The following is a 12,283-nucleotide window of genomic DNA, read 5'->3' on the forward strand; positions in this document are numbered from 1 at the left end:
GCTTGCACCCAAATGGGTCAGCTTGAGTTCATTCCCAGCACTCAAGTGATAGGAGAGAACTTTTGCAAGTTGTCTTCAGACCTCCCCACACATGAATTGTGGCATACGTGCGCCCTTCCTTACCGCACACGTATACATACATAGACAATGTAATTTAAGACAGGGTTTTATTATGTAGTACTGTCTCAGAACTCACCAGGCAGCCCTTGACCTCACCAGAGATCCTCCTGCCTCTGCCTCCCAAATTATGGGATTAAAGGTGTGCATCAGCATGCCAGGTATTACCCCCTCTTTGTTGTTTTGTTTATTTTTTTAATTAATGAACCAGTGTAGCAGTCAGGTTTCCAAACACCTAATAGTGCCCTCTGAATAAGACTAAGTTTTGTGTGCAAGTGCAACAGGTGACTCCTAAACTGTAGTTTTCCTATTCCTCTTGGCTCCACCTGGCGTCGCCAGCTTTAATTCCTTCTCAGGAGGCTGATTTCCGGGGCGGTGCCATCGCTCCTTTAAGAGCCAAGCACCCTGTCCTTCGGGGCGGGGCTTGGGTAGGGCTTTAAGGGGCGTGCCCGCGGGCGGCCGGGGTCCTCCGGGGATTAGCGCAGGGTGGGCTCGCTTCTCGCGCCGCCATTTCTCTGCGTTTTCGGAGACCCGTCCTCCCGTCGGGCTGGCTGGGCGTCTGTCCCCAAGGGTCGCGCTCGCTTGTCGTTGTGGTCTCTGTCGCTACACGGTCTTCACCCCTCAGTAAAGGTAAGTGTGGCCCCGGGTGTCCAGTTCGCTCTGCTCACGGCGCGTAGCCTGGGCCGCGCCGGGTAGGCGGCCCGGCTCCCCGGGCGACGCCGCGGGCTGGGAGGGGAGTGGCGGCGGCGGCCAATGGGGCTGGGCGCTGAGTTTCGGGCGATACCGAGCGGCGGCCGCCGGGCCCCGGCGCGTAGCTGGGGTCTTGGGCGTCGTGGGAGGAACTCTGGTCATCCCTGACCTCCGTGTAGCCGTGTGGTTAGGGGAAGGTCCTCTCGAATGTCAGCTCGTCAGAATCGTGGGTAGACGCACACCCGAGGGGACGTGCAAGCTTGCTCGCGATCGACTGAAACTCGGGAATCGTGTGAGGCAGGTGCGTTCCCGGGAACCGCCAAGGCCGAAGGCGCTTCCCGCCCCCACGCGTACCGCGCGTCGGGTAATGATGGGCCCTCCGGTGGGTGGCAGATAATTGTATCTGTCTCTGTGTGGTTACTGCAGTCTCCCGGGTTCTGCTTTAACAGCGAGAAGACCCCAGTCTCCGAAGTTGTTTGGCAATAGTTTAAAATTATTAGTAGTGTTTTCTTCGTAAGAGTTAGAGATTAGCCCACCAATAAATCCTTAACGTAACTCACAGCTACACTAGCCCCAGTTTCAGCATAAACTGAGGCTGAGCCCCACTTACTGCAGTGGGTTACTTGTATGTGTCCCCCCTAGTCCCTTCAGGATCTTTTTTATACCCCCCCCCCGCTCCACCCCCACCCCCGCGCGCCGGTTCTTTCTTTTCTTTTGATACTGGGAACCTGATTCGCATTTTGGCGCTCACTAGGCTGACCTAAATCCTTAAACATGTTTTTTGTTTGGGGACTTTAACTTGTTTGGGAAAATCTATGTGCGGAATTTTCTTGCGTTTAGTTTCTCAGTAACGTTTTCTTTTGCGGGAGATAACTGGGATGAAAGATACTGGTGACTTTAGGACATTTTCTGTATGTTGGCAGTATTACTGTGGAAAAAATAAAAAATCAGTGGCTCGCCCCAAGATACATGTGCTTTACCACTAAGGGATGTCGTGTTGAATACCCAGAGTTGGATTCCTAGCACTGCAAAATGAAGAACCCAAAGGGTCGGGGGTGCAGTTGGCCTTCAGTTATGTACGCGTCTACACATGACTTGACAAACTTGAGGTGGAGGGTGGGTAATGCAGTGCTTGGTTAAGTAGGAAATTGATTGCTTCAGTTTTCATTTCTGTGGTTGAGAAGGAAGTTTATTTACTAGAAACTATGTAACTCTTGACCCCAGGTTTTCAGTTTGTTGTTTTTTAGAGACAGTGTCTCTCTATGCAGCCCAGGCTAACTTGGAATTTGCTATATGTACAGCCCAGGTTGACTTGAAACCTAGAATTCTGCTTCTGCCTTCCACGGGCTGGGATTATTTTGTTAGTCTCTTTTATTATCCTCTTTTAGGATTTGCTTCTTCAAGTAGTGCCATGTTCTAATGTATCTTTTACCCTATCACATTAGTTTATTTATTGTCTAACGTGTATATCATGGCAAACAGTCTGATCATCCCTTACAATAAACAAGTCAGCCGAGGTCCCTGCCCTTGTGCAGGGAGGGAGACTAGCCAGTAACAAAAGTCAATTAAGTATTTAATTACAGTTTCTTTCCATGTTTTTTAGAAAAGTCCATGTACTAACAGGGCCATCGAATCCAGCCTCAGGATCAGAGGGTGCTTTTCTGGGTGTAAATACAGAGTTAATTATCTAAAGAGGGAAAAGAATGGGAGATGAGTGGACAAAGGTTATCCCAAAAAGATGGAACCACTAATGAAGAAAGTTCTGGAATTAGAAATATGCACTAGAGCAGCTGCAGCAAACAGCCAGTTAGGGCGCCTAGGTCCAGAAGGAGGAGCCAGAGCTGTTAAAGATTTAAAAAGGAATCCGATTTGTGGTGGTTGATAATCCACCCCTCCATCAGCTGAAGCATCGAAAACCTGGGGAGGGCAGGTGGGATGAGGGAACAGAAATGGGGGGGAGTACTTTTTTTCTTAACTCTCAATATTTTTTTTTTAAGATTTAGAAACTTAAGTCACACATCCCATATATTCTTATGACCTCTGGATTAACTCTCTACAGAGAGAACCTTCCTTAAATCATCTGCATTTTGTAGTTTCTATGTATGTGTGTGAGGATGTACGTGGATTATATCTCAAAATATTATAATACTGTTTTCAGTTTGTACTTAATTTGATTTTTTCACTTATAAATTTAGTCTAAGACATGTTGACAGAGGTTTCTGTCATGCCCTGTCCCACAGCTATTCAATCCCAAAGAACACAAAGAGGTCTACATTAATCATAAATGTGTTGGCCTGTTAGCTCAGACTTCTTATTAACTCTTACATCCTACATTAATCCATAATTCTTGTCTGTCAGCCATGTGGCTTGGTAGCTTTTATCAGTGAGGCAGTCTCCTATTGATTCCTCTGTGTTTGGGTGACGACTGCAGACTGAGTCTTTCCTCTTCCCAGAATTCTCCTGTTCTTGTCTTTCCACCTCTACTTCCTACCTGGTCGCCCTGCCTATACTTCCTGCCTGGCTACTGGCCAATCAGCGTTTTATTAAAACAATACAAGGCCATTGTCCCACAGCAAACACAGGTTTGGTTTGTTTAAGAGAATGTATCACTATGTCACCTTGACTGGCCTGAAAGTCTATGTAGACCAGTTTATACCATCACTCACTGAACTCTTTGCCTTATGATAAATGTATGAATTTCTTAAGTCAGTTAGGCTAAGAGTAATTTTGTTCCTGTGACTTAGAAATAGAATTGCTGCATATAGCCTATGCAATTTAAAAACTTGTTCAAATAGGGTAGTGTGTGAAGATGTATAAAAGCATTCTGCCTCCTCTTCCCTGCTGCATGGACATCCCGCAGGGACCTCGCCTACACTGATGTGTGTTAGTCCATACATGTGAGTATGTCAGAGACAAGCCATAGGAACTCTTCCACCATTCAGCACTAGGTGTACAGGGACAGGCGTCTTTTTCTGGACTTTGCTTGTGCAGTGCTGGACATGTCAGGTGCGACCCACTTCTACTTTTTTTTAAAATTGTTTTTATTGATCTATGTATTTTTCTTCACTCCTCTCTCTCCCTCTTCCCTTCCCTTCAATCCTCTCCCATGATCCCCATGATCCCAATTTTCTCAGGAGATCTTGTCTTTTTCTACTTCCCATGTAGATTTGATCTATGTGAGTCTCTCTTAGATTCCTCATTGTTGTCTAGGTTCTCTGAGATTGTGAATTGTAGGCTGGTTTTTGTTTTTTGGGTTTTTTTTGTTTTTTGTTTTGTTTTTTTGCTTTGTGTCTAAAAGTCACCTATGAGTGAATACATAGGATATTTGTCTTTCTGAGTCTGGGTTACCTCACTCAATATAATGTTTTCTAAATCCATCCATTTGCCCACAAATTTCAAGATGTTATTTTTTTTCTACTGTGTAGTACTCCATTGTGTAGATATACCACAATTTCTTTATCCATTCTTCATTCAAGGGGCATTTAGGTTGTTTCCAGGTTCTGGCTATGACAAACAAAGCTGCTATGAACATAGTTGAGCACATTTCCTTGTGGTATGATTGAGCATCTTTTGGGTATTACTGGGTCTTCAGGAAGGTAGTTTCCTAATTTTCTGAGAAATGGCCACACTGACATCCAAAGGGGCTGTACCAGCTTTCATTCCCACCAGCAATGCAGAAGTGTTCCCTTTTCCCCACAACCTCTCCAGCATAAATTGTCATCAGTGTTTTTGATCTTGGCCCTTCTTACAGGCGTAAGATGGAATCTCAGAGTTGTAACTTGCATTTCTCTGGTGGCTAAGGGTGTTGAGCATTTCCTTAAGTGTCTTTCAGCCATTTGAGATTTCTCTGTTGAAAGTTCTCTGTTTAGGTCTATACCCCATTTTTTTTTATTGGATTATTTGTCCTTTTGGTGACCAATTTCTTGAGTTCTTTGTATATTTTGGAGATCAGCTCTCTGTCCAATGTGGGGTTTTTACTTGTTTATTTTTTATTTGAGACAGAGTCCATGCTGCCTAGGTTGGCCTAGACCTTGCTATTGGCCAGGGATAATCTTACCCCTTCTGCCTTCACCTGCCCAGTACTGGGATTACAGGGTATGCCACCATACCTGACTTCTATCTGATTGCTTATTCTCGGTCTTCTTGGCTGCTACTGGACTCTTAATATGTAGTGATGGGGGCGGTGTGGGCCCACTTCATGCCAGTTGCAGATTTGGATCTCTCCTTCCAACTTACGTGGGTTCTGGGGATCAAATTCAGATATCAGGCTTTGTGTCCAGGACCTTTACTAACTGAGCCATCTTACAAGCTGCCTTTTTTTTCTTCAGTTTTTGGTTTTTTAGTACAGGACTTCATCTGTAGCTCAAGCTAGCCTGAAATTGGCATGTGCATAGGCCGTGTTAACCTAGAGCTCAGAGCTCTTCTGTGTTAGCCGTCCAAGTGCTAGGATTATTTATGAGTCTTCCTTATTATTCTCATTTGGGATGTTCTTTTTTTATGTTACCCATTTTCTTCTATTGGGTTGTTTATCTAGTTAATTTGTTTGTTTTTGCTTTCTGGACTTCTAACCTAGGGCCTCGTATATGGAAGGTAAGCACTCGATCACCAAGCTGTATCTCTATAGAGATGATTTGTAATCACGGATAAACTATACAGTAATCCTTCAAAATACCCTTTTTCAGAAATTGCTTAAATGTCCTTTATTATTCTATTTCTTCCTAGAACTTTCTCATTTTTTCTTGAAATGTATATTATTTCATGCTGTCACATTTCTATGAAAAGAACTTGCTATTCCTCACAGTATTGGGTTTATTGTTCAGTGTAACAGCAACGGAAAAGAAAGGTATTTTCCTTTAACTCGATAGACTGCAGGAGCAGTTGTTTGTCAGTGCCAGAGGTGAGCGTTAGAAAAATAGTTTATCGTTTCTTAGGAGATGCATTTATAATGCATTCGGAATCTTTTTCTTTTAAACGTCTTCTGTGATAAAAAAAAAATTAAGGTATATAAATATCAAAAGAAAAATAATGATTATGCTCTCAAGTTGCTTGCAATAAAGAGTAAAAGAATAGTTATCTGATTATAATAAAAGGTTCAGGAGAAGTGTGATTATAATGACTAACATAACTATCAGGGTGTTTTTCTGTGGGTATAAAGGAGCTGGGTTAAAGGAAGGAGTAAGGGTTCATTAAAACAGAGCTTTAGAAGTCTAAGGTTCACAGGGAAAGGAGACTGGGGGCCTATTAAAAACCACTTGGAGAGCCCACAGAGCGGGTGGAGATAGCTGACCAGCTCTCCCAAATTTTAGTTCTTTCCTTGGGTTAAAATCTAAAATACATGTAAAACATTATCATAAAATGTATTTTGGTAATCTTTAGTTTGTGGGTATTTAAATTTGAATGTAGTAGTATGGTTTTAAAGTTACCCTTTTAAAAACCAGATCAGTAGCCACGTCTTTTAATTTGGAGGCTTTAAGGCTTTAAAAAAGTAGCTCTGCCTGGAATTCTGCACCTCTATCCCAGGCAGCTGCTTCATCACTCTCTAAGCTGTTTGGTGAGCTGAGAAGAGCTCTCTCCATACTCACCCTCTCCTCTGGCAGCTCCTCCTCTGGTGGTAGTTACTGTAGAGTTATGGTAGAATGAGTGTCCGACAACTTGGTGCTGTTTGCTGTGGCCCTTTTTCCTTTCCTTTATTTTTTTTCCTGGAATTAGTAATTGTACATAGTTAATTTTTACTTTTTCAGAGTCTCTTAGTTGTAAACTAAAGATACTAGGTTTACAGAGGAACTGTATGGGGTTTGCATTGTATGTGTTTCCATAGGTGTATTTAATGTTTTTAGTTATAATGTGCAATGTTTTAAATAACTAGTAGCTAGTTTAACTATTTGTTTAATGGTCTTAGTAGAACATTAAGCATAATATTTGACAAAACAGGAGTTTAACTTTATTTGTACTTTGCTGAAATAGATAATTACTTGTGTTTTGAATGTATAGTTAAAAAAAGCCACCAAGAGTCTACCTCAGCAGTGTCTGGCATTGTTGTATAATGTCTGTGGGGCTATTATCTACCCTAGGTGCCACTTACCGGCCCAAAACATTTGTTGAACGTCATGAATGATTGCTTTCTCCTGCTAGATCAGCTCCTTATAAAAACAAGACAGAAAGTTTCAAAAGTTGCAAGCATTGCTCTATCTTAATATTTTTTAACTTTATTTAAAAGTCTAGCTTTAAAAATTATTTTGACATGAAAGTTGAATGTATTGCATGCAACACGCTTTGAACTATGTATAAGGTGATGTGTTTCAACTTTTTCAAATTAACATTCAGAGGGCTTTTCTCAGTACCACCATTAAGGTGACTACAAGTCTCCCTCACTATCAATTTCACTGCTGGTTTTGTAGTGGCAGAAATGCTGAGCTTCCTGAGAAGAACGCTTGGCCGCCGGTCTATGCGTAAACATGCTGAGAGGGAGCGACTCCGAGAGGCACAGCGTGCTGCCACACACATTCCTGCAGCTGGAGATGCCAAGTCCATCATCACATGCAGGGTGACCCTTCTGGATGGTACAGATGTTAGTGTGGACCTGCCGGTAAGTAGGGCTTTGTTGGCTGCCAGTTGTGTGTGAGATCCCTGCGGTCCGTGCTTCCTGGGGGTTAGGCAAGATAGGCTGAGTATGTATCATGCTCTGAGCTACTCATGTACACGGACTTGTAGGCAAGAGGATCTGAAATTAGTGGCAGCTGTGAGAAACATTGAACGATAGGGCAGTTTTTGGTGTGAATTAACTCTGTGCATGTCTGTGCATGAACACACGCTTGTATGTTTATAGACAGGATCTCACTGTGTAGCTCAGGTTGGCCTTGTACTTGTGATCATCCTGCCTCAGCCACCAGGTGTGGTGCGACAGGTACGTGCCATCAGGCTTGAGTTTCAGAACTATTTATAGGTACTAAATCTCTTATGTCTTTGTTCTGTTTCAAAGACTTCACAAAACACTATAAACTATGTGATTTTTGACATAAGCTTCATTGAATGTTTCTTGATGTCTGCCGTCCTATAGACTTTTTACTAAAATTCAGTTTGAAAAGTCTGTTTAGTAAACTGATGGCACAGTGTGACTGCGGTACAGAGTTGAATAAATTCTGAAAGACCTTAAATTTAGAAGCTTAAAGCTGAAGCTTTCTTAGTTTTCATTGGTGGTAGTGGTTTGCTTGTTTGTTTGTTTGTTTGTTTGTTTGAGGCAAGGTCTCAGCATGCATCCCAGGCCTTCATGAAACTTGGGGTCCTCCTGCCTCAGCCTTCTGAGTCCTGGATTGCAGGTGTGCTCACCATACCCAGCTCTCTAGAGGTGTCTACAGGTCAGCATGGTGTGGGTTTGTTACCTAATGTACGTTAGACTGCATCTTCTTAATCTATACACTTTAAGGTATCTGGATTTTCTTCCTGGAAAGGCTTGTTGAGGGTTTCTGAGCTATTCCAGCATGAGATGCTTAGTAAGGATAGTTTTACTGTTGGTTTTTTTGTTGTTGTTAAGAATCTTGAAGAGCTTGTGAGTCCATTTATTAGATACTTTGTGTAAAGCATGAGATTGCTATGCGAGAGCCTGGGAACAATTTATTACCTAATGTTTGAAGTATGAAGTCTTAGGGCTGTTGATGGGTAGGCTGATGCTAAGAATTTCTAGAAAAGAATTTGTAAAGGGCCTTGTGGTGCTCTTGAAGAGAAGCAAGCACTCTTAGCCCCTGGGCTGCCTTTCCAGCCCCAGGTTTGTTTATTTTTATATGTATGAGTGTTTTGCCTACATTTGTGGTCAGCTGAATCTTGATAAGGGTACCAAGACTATTCAACAGAATATTTTCCCCAACAAATGATGATATCTACATGTAAAAGAATAAAGTTGAACTCTTTTCTCATACTACATATAAAAATTAAGATAGGTCAAAGATATAAACTTAATAGACCTTTTGTTTGTTTTTGTTTTTCGAAACAGGGTTTCTCTGGGCAGCCCTAGCTCTGCAGTCCAGGCTGGTCTCAGACTCACAGACCTGCCTGACTCTGCCTCCTGGGTGCTGGGGTTAAAGGTGTGTGCCACTACCAAGTGTCTAAGCAGACGTTGTTTTGTTAGGATAGACAAATACATGAGAAGTCAGAGTCGGGTAGGTTATGGTTTAGTGGCCAAGGGTGTGCTTACATGCGTGAGGGCCAGGCTTTAAACCTGAGCACCAAAAACCACAATAAAAAGCTACTTTACACTCAAGTAAGAGGGCTCAAATGGCAGACAATAACACGTACTGGAGAAACTGGAGAGAGCGGAATCTTCTCCATTGAGACTGAGAGATGTAAAGCAGCTGCTTTAGGAAACGGCCCACGGCTGTTCAAATGCTAGAACGCTGCTCCTCGTAACCTGGTGTTCCCACTCTCCAGTATATACCCGGGAGAATTAAAGACATGCTTGCGTGAAAATGTGTAGATGTTCACAGCAGCATTGTTTGTAATTGCAAAAAGGACATCAGGAGGATGTATAGGTAACATCAGATCGCTAGCCATAAAAGAAATAAAATTGATATTCTGTAACAACCTGGATGACTCTTGAAAATGCTATGCTAGGGAAAGACATCAGCCACAAGAACCACACATTTTGATTCTGTTTTATGAGAGCCTAGAACAGGGAGAACTGTAGAAATGAAAAGGCAGATTAGTGGTTGCTTGGGAATTGGCAGAGAAGTGTTGGAAACTAATAGCTATAGGATATGGAATATCTTTTAGGAGTAATGAGAATATCCTGAAGTCGGTTCTGATGCTTATACATACCTGTTGTGTGCACTAAAATCCACTGAATTACTTATTTGGGTTGTTTTTGAGACCGTGTCTCACTATATAGAACTAGCTGGCCTGAAACTCGATGTGTAGAACAGCCTACCCTCATTCTCACAGACATTGCCTGGTCTGCCTCTCAAATGCTGAGCATAAAGCTCTGTCCCATCACAGCTAGCCGAAATCACATCCTTCAATCATGGATGAATAACAGTCAAAAGGTCTATTATTTCAGTTAAGCTTTTGTTTTTTTAACTTCTACCCATCACAAAATAGAGCATTTTTTGTGAATATATCTGTTTTACTGCATATTGGTTTGGGGTTGTTGTGTTTTTGTAGCCAGGGAATATATTTAAAATAACGTTTAGTTGTAATTATGATGATAGACTTGATTTGGAACAGGGAGAAACTAGAAACCACTAAAGCAGTGTAGGTACAAGGGGTTGTGAGGTTGCAGAAAGGGGAATGTTTAGCACACGAGCCCGATGAGGGAAGAAGCAAGGATGAGTAGTGAGCACACTGTCAGACGGGGTTGTGTTCATGGTGTGCACAGTCGTGAGAATGCTCACCTGTCACAGGGTGGAGAAAAGCCCTGCGCAAGACGTGTGTTAGTAGCCGGTTTTAGGAACTAAAAGGAATTCTCAGTGGTAGTTCAGTTCTGAATTTTCTGTAGTCCTTTGAACGTAGCAACTGCTCTTAACGTATTAGTTGTTTAACAAGTACATGAAGAGAAGATGAAAAGTTACTACGAAATTTGGAAGGGAAGAAAAGCACAGCAGCTAGAAAATGGTCAAGCAGAGAAACCCTAAAAAGAGGTAGTGGATAACTCCTAACAGGGTCTTCAAGACACCGCAGGACTGCTGTGGGATGCACTGAGAGGAGGAAGTGGACGTGAAGCTCCACCCCTAACCAAGAAGCTATTTGTAATTACAGACAGCTAACAAAGAGAACATCATTTTTTTCAGTGATTATTGGACATATTAACTATACTCCAGAGGAAGCCCTGTGTCAAGGATAGTGGGCCAACACAAAGCAAACTCCATTGTTTTCTTGATTTTGTTTTGTTTTTTTGTTTTTACATTTTGGCATATTTTGTCTCACTGTTTTTTTTTGTTTGTTTGTTTTGCTTTCATTTTTTGTAGTGTTTTTTGTTGTTGTTTGAGATAGATAACAAAACTGAGTGGGGAAGGTCTGGGAAGGAGTTGAGGGAGGGGAAACATAATCAAAATATAGTATATGAAAATTTAAAAATATAAAATGTGATTAAGAAATCTAAAAGGAAAGAAACCCTGCAGATTTGCCCACAGGAGGCATTTTCTCTTCTCAGATATGTCTGGGTTTGTATCAAGTTGATAAAAACCAACAACCAGTATAAATGCATTGATTTCTGAGTAGCCAGAACCAAGAGTTGATGAGATTCAAACAAGACATTGTGGGGGAACGTGTACTCTCTGTGGCTCGGAGGATGACACACGGGCCAAGTACAGACGGCTCTGACAGACACAGTGGGAGAGTGAACAAGCTATGCTTCGGAGGACACTTTGTTCCAGTCTGTGCTTTAATCTGTAAACGTGACTAATGAGGGATTTTGAAGAACAGGATGATAATTCTATCTAATAATTTTACATCCCATGGGTAGTTGTAGCACTTGATCTTCTGACTCTTGCTTGTCTTCAGTCTTTTCTTTCCCCCATGCCACCAAAGACTGTCGTGCCCTCCCTCCTATTTTTATTTTGCTTTTACATAGGCTGACAGAGCTTCAAGTTTTCTTTTAGACTGAATTTGAAACCTAAAACCCCTGAACCTATTGGTACTTTCAGGCAGAACTAACAAGATGCAGTCTTTCTTGTACCTCATTTGTCACATTTAAATTGGGGTTCTTAGCAAAGATGATTACAGTTATTCTGACATAACTATTATGAGCCAGTTTGTTTTCTTGAAGACTGGATTTTCAGTGAAAGTTTTTAGAATATCCATGCTATTTCAGCAGCCAGATTATTTAAAGAAATTCTTTTTAGACCAGGCTGTGGTGGTACACGCCTTTAATCCCAGCTCTCAGGAGGCAGAGGCAGGCAGATCTACATGAATTCAAGGCAAGACTGGTCTGTAGAGCAAGTTCCAGGCCAGCCACAGTGGTTACATAGAGAAACTGGAAAAAGAAAAAGAGAGAGAGAGAGAGAGAGAAGAAGAGGAGGAGGAGGAGATTTTGGTTGTTTTTTTGGATTGGGCATCGCTAATTTGAGGAATTTGAAGATGCCATGTGTTCACTATTAGATGGCTTAGATCAACTTTCTGTTAAAGAAGGTGGAATACATTACCTTGAAAAAAGACTGTTGCTCTTTCCACCTTGCAGAAGCCCTTTCTCTCCCCTAGAACACAAGTACCGCGTTTCACAAAGTTGGGACGATGCTTGGACAGAAGGAGGTGGAATGTCATTTTAAAGACCATATTCATTTGGTTTTGAAACAAATATGGAATGTTGATGGAATGTGAAATTAAATATAGAAGTATATCTTAGAATTAATGTCATAGAAGTTGGACACTTTGGTGCATTGCAAGGTAGGAAGGGGATCAGGAGTTAGAAAATGTTTTGTGTTCCATTTTTGATGATGGCACTTAGCAAAATGATCATAATTGTTACTTTTTAAATTTGTTAACAGTGGGG

The 12,283-nt window shown here is 41.9% G+C and overlaps 1 protein-coding gene across 6 annotated transcripts in view; it reads left to right on the plus strand.

Moving 5' to 3' along the window:
- The first annotated feature begins 560 nt into the window (after positions 1-560).
- Epb41l5 (erythrocyte membrane protein band 4.1 like 5) overlaps positions 561-12,283 on the plus strand; it is a 119,736-nt gene continuing 108,013 nt past the window's right edge. For 4 of the 6 annotated variants that reach the window (XM_087906598.1, XM_085688360.2, XM_087906596.1 and 1 more), the window contains exons 1-2: positions 894-1,108; positions 7,206-7,393. In XM_087906598.1, coding sequence (XP_087762724.1) covers positions 7,214-7,393 — 180 coding nt within the window. In that variant the 5' untranslated portion in view covers positions 894-1,108; positions 7,206-7,213. Of the gene's footprint in view, positions 748-893; positions 1,109-7,205; positions 7,394-12,283 lie in introns of those variants that run through there. The other 2 variants (XM_048443812.3, XM_087906599.1) reach the window with 2 other exon arrangements.

Source organism: Myodes glareolus, chromosome 5 (assembly GCF_982192425.1).
Source record: "Myodes glareolus chromosome 5, mMyoGla1.1, whole genome shotgun sequence".
NCBI lineage: Eukaryota > Metazoa > Chordata > Mammalia > Rodentia > Cricetidae > Myodes > Myodes glareolus.